The following is a 1286-nucleotide window of genomic DNA, read 5'->3' as shown; positions in this document are numbered from 1 at the left end:
TATTAAAAGCCTTCACCTCCAACTCCCTCCACAATCCGTCCTCCCCACACTACTGCACCCACACTATCCCAGCCTTCCCCGGCAAATGTCTCTCTACCTCACAAGCTCTCCCAAGGACTGCTCGCAGAAAGGCTTCCACATCAAGAAGCTCAACAAGAAGCTCCTCTACACCCTCTCCACCCTCGTCCTCTCCATCCTCTCCGCAGGCTTCCTCATCTGGCTCATCCTCCACCCCTCCAAGCCAGAATTCTCCCTCAAGGACACCTCGGTCTACGAGCTCAGCCTCTCCTCTCCCCACCTCCTCAACTCCACCATCCAAACGACCATAGTATCCAAGAATCCCAACGACCGGGTCGGCGTCTACTACGACCAGCTCCGAGTTTATGCAGCCTACAAGGGCCAGCAGATCACCGCCGACGCCGCGCTCCCGCCCTTCTACCAAGGCCACCAGGACACCAACCTCTTGTCGGCCTCCTTGCATGGGGCCGGCATGCCGGTCGCGCCCTCCTTCGGTTATGAAGTTGGCCGGGACCAGACCGCCGGGAGGTTATACCTCGGCCTCAAGCTCGATGGGCAGCTCCGGTGGAAGGTCGGGACATGGGTCTCTGGGAGGTACCGCTTCGATGTCAACTGCATCGCCGTCGTAGCAATTACGCCTGGGGACACCTCCGGGCTGCTCAGCTCGGTTCAAGGCAGTCAGTGTTCCACCACCGTCTGATGATGGTGAGAGTAGAGTAGTAGTAGTAGTAGTGCATGGCTGGTCTACAGTATTTGTTTTAGTTTTTGTTTGCAGCAAAGTTGCACTTTCTTCAACCTGTTGTGTAGCTAAATGCATGTGTTTGAATGTAGACTGATCCTTTTGTACACCTTTTGCATTAAACTTTGTATGTATTATAATTACCTTATGATTAGTACAGTATATGTTTTAGTTTTTGTTTGTTGCAAACTTGCAGTTGAATCTAGAGGTGATCCTTTTGGACACCTTTTGCATACTTCGTATGTGTTATAACCTTATGATTAGTTGGTGAAGATGGGTGGTGGATTACTGGGTGCATTTCTTTTTATTGGGTTTTGGGAGTGGGAAGTGATGAGGAGGCTCGGATCTTTGCTTTGCTTTTGGCGTATGGTGGTGTGTAAGGAGATAGGAGGTGATGATGAGATTCTTAGTAGATTGGGTAGAAGGAAAAGATTGTGGAGGGAGATGGGGCTGCCCTTTGGCCTAAGGAATCTTCTGAGCTCCCTTGACCTTTAACTATTGGACTAATAATGTCGCATGGTTCCACCAC

General features: G+C 50.9%; 1 protein-coding gene across 1 annotated transcript; it reads left to right on the top strand.

The window, feature by feature from the left end:
• LOC103695958 (NDR1/HIN1-like protein 26) lies at nt 1-933 on the top strand. The gene has a single exon (XM_026800719.2). The coding sequence runs from the start codon at nt 86-88 to the stop codon at nt 716-718; it is 633 nt and encodes a 210-aa protein (XP_026656520.1). The 5' UTR covers nt 1-85; the 3' UTR covers nt 719-933.
• The last annotated feature ends 353 nt before the right edge of the window (nt 934-1286 follow it).

This window comes from Phoenix dactylifera, chromosome 2 (genome assembly GCF_009389715.1).
Source record: "Phoenix dactylifera cultivar Barhee BC4 chromosome 2, palm_55x_up_171113_PBpolish2nd_filt_p, whole genome shotgun sequence".
Classification (NCBI taxonomy): Eukaryota; Viridiplantae; Streptophyta; class Magnoliopsida; order Arecales; family Arecaceae; genus Phoenix; species Phoenix dactylifera.
This window is presented reverse-complemented; position numbering and strand designations above follow the sequence as displayed.

Excerpts from the sequence above, each read along its gene's own strand:
- LOC103695958 (XM_026800719.2), top strand. The coding sequence starts at position 86 with ATGTCTCTCTACCTCACAAGCTCTCCCAAGGACTGCTCGCAGAAAGGC.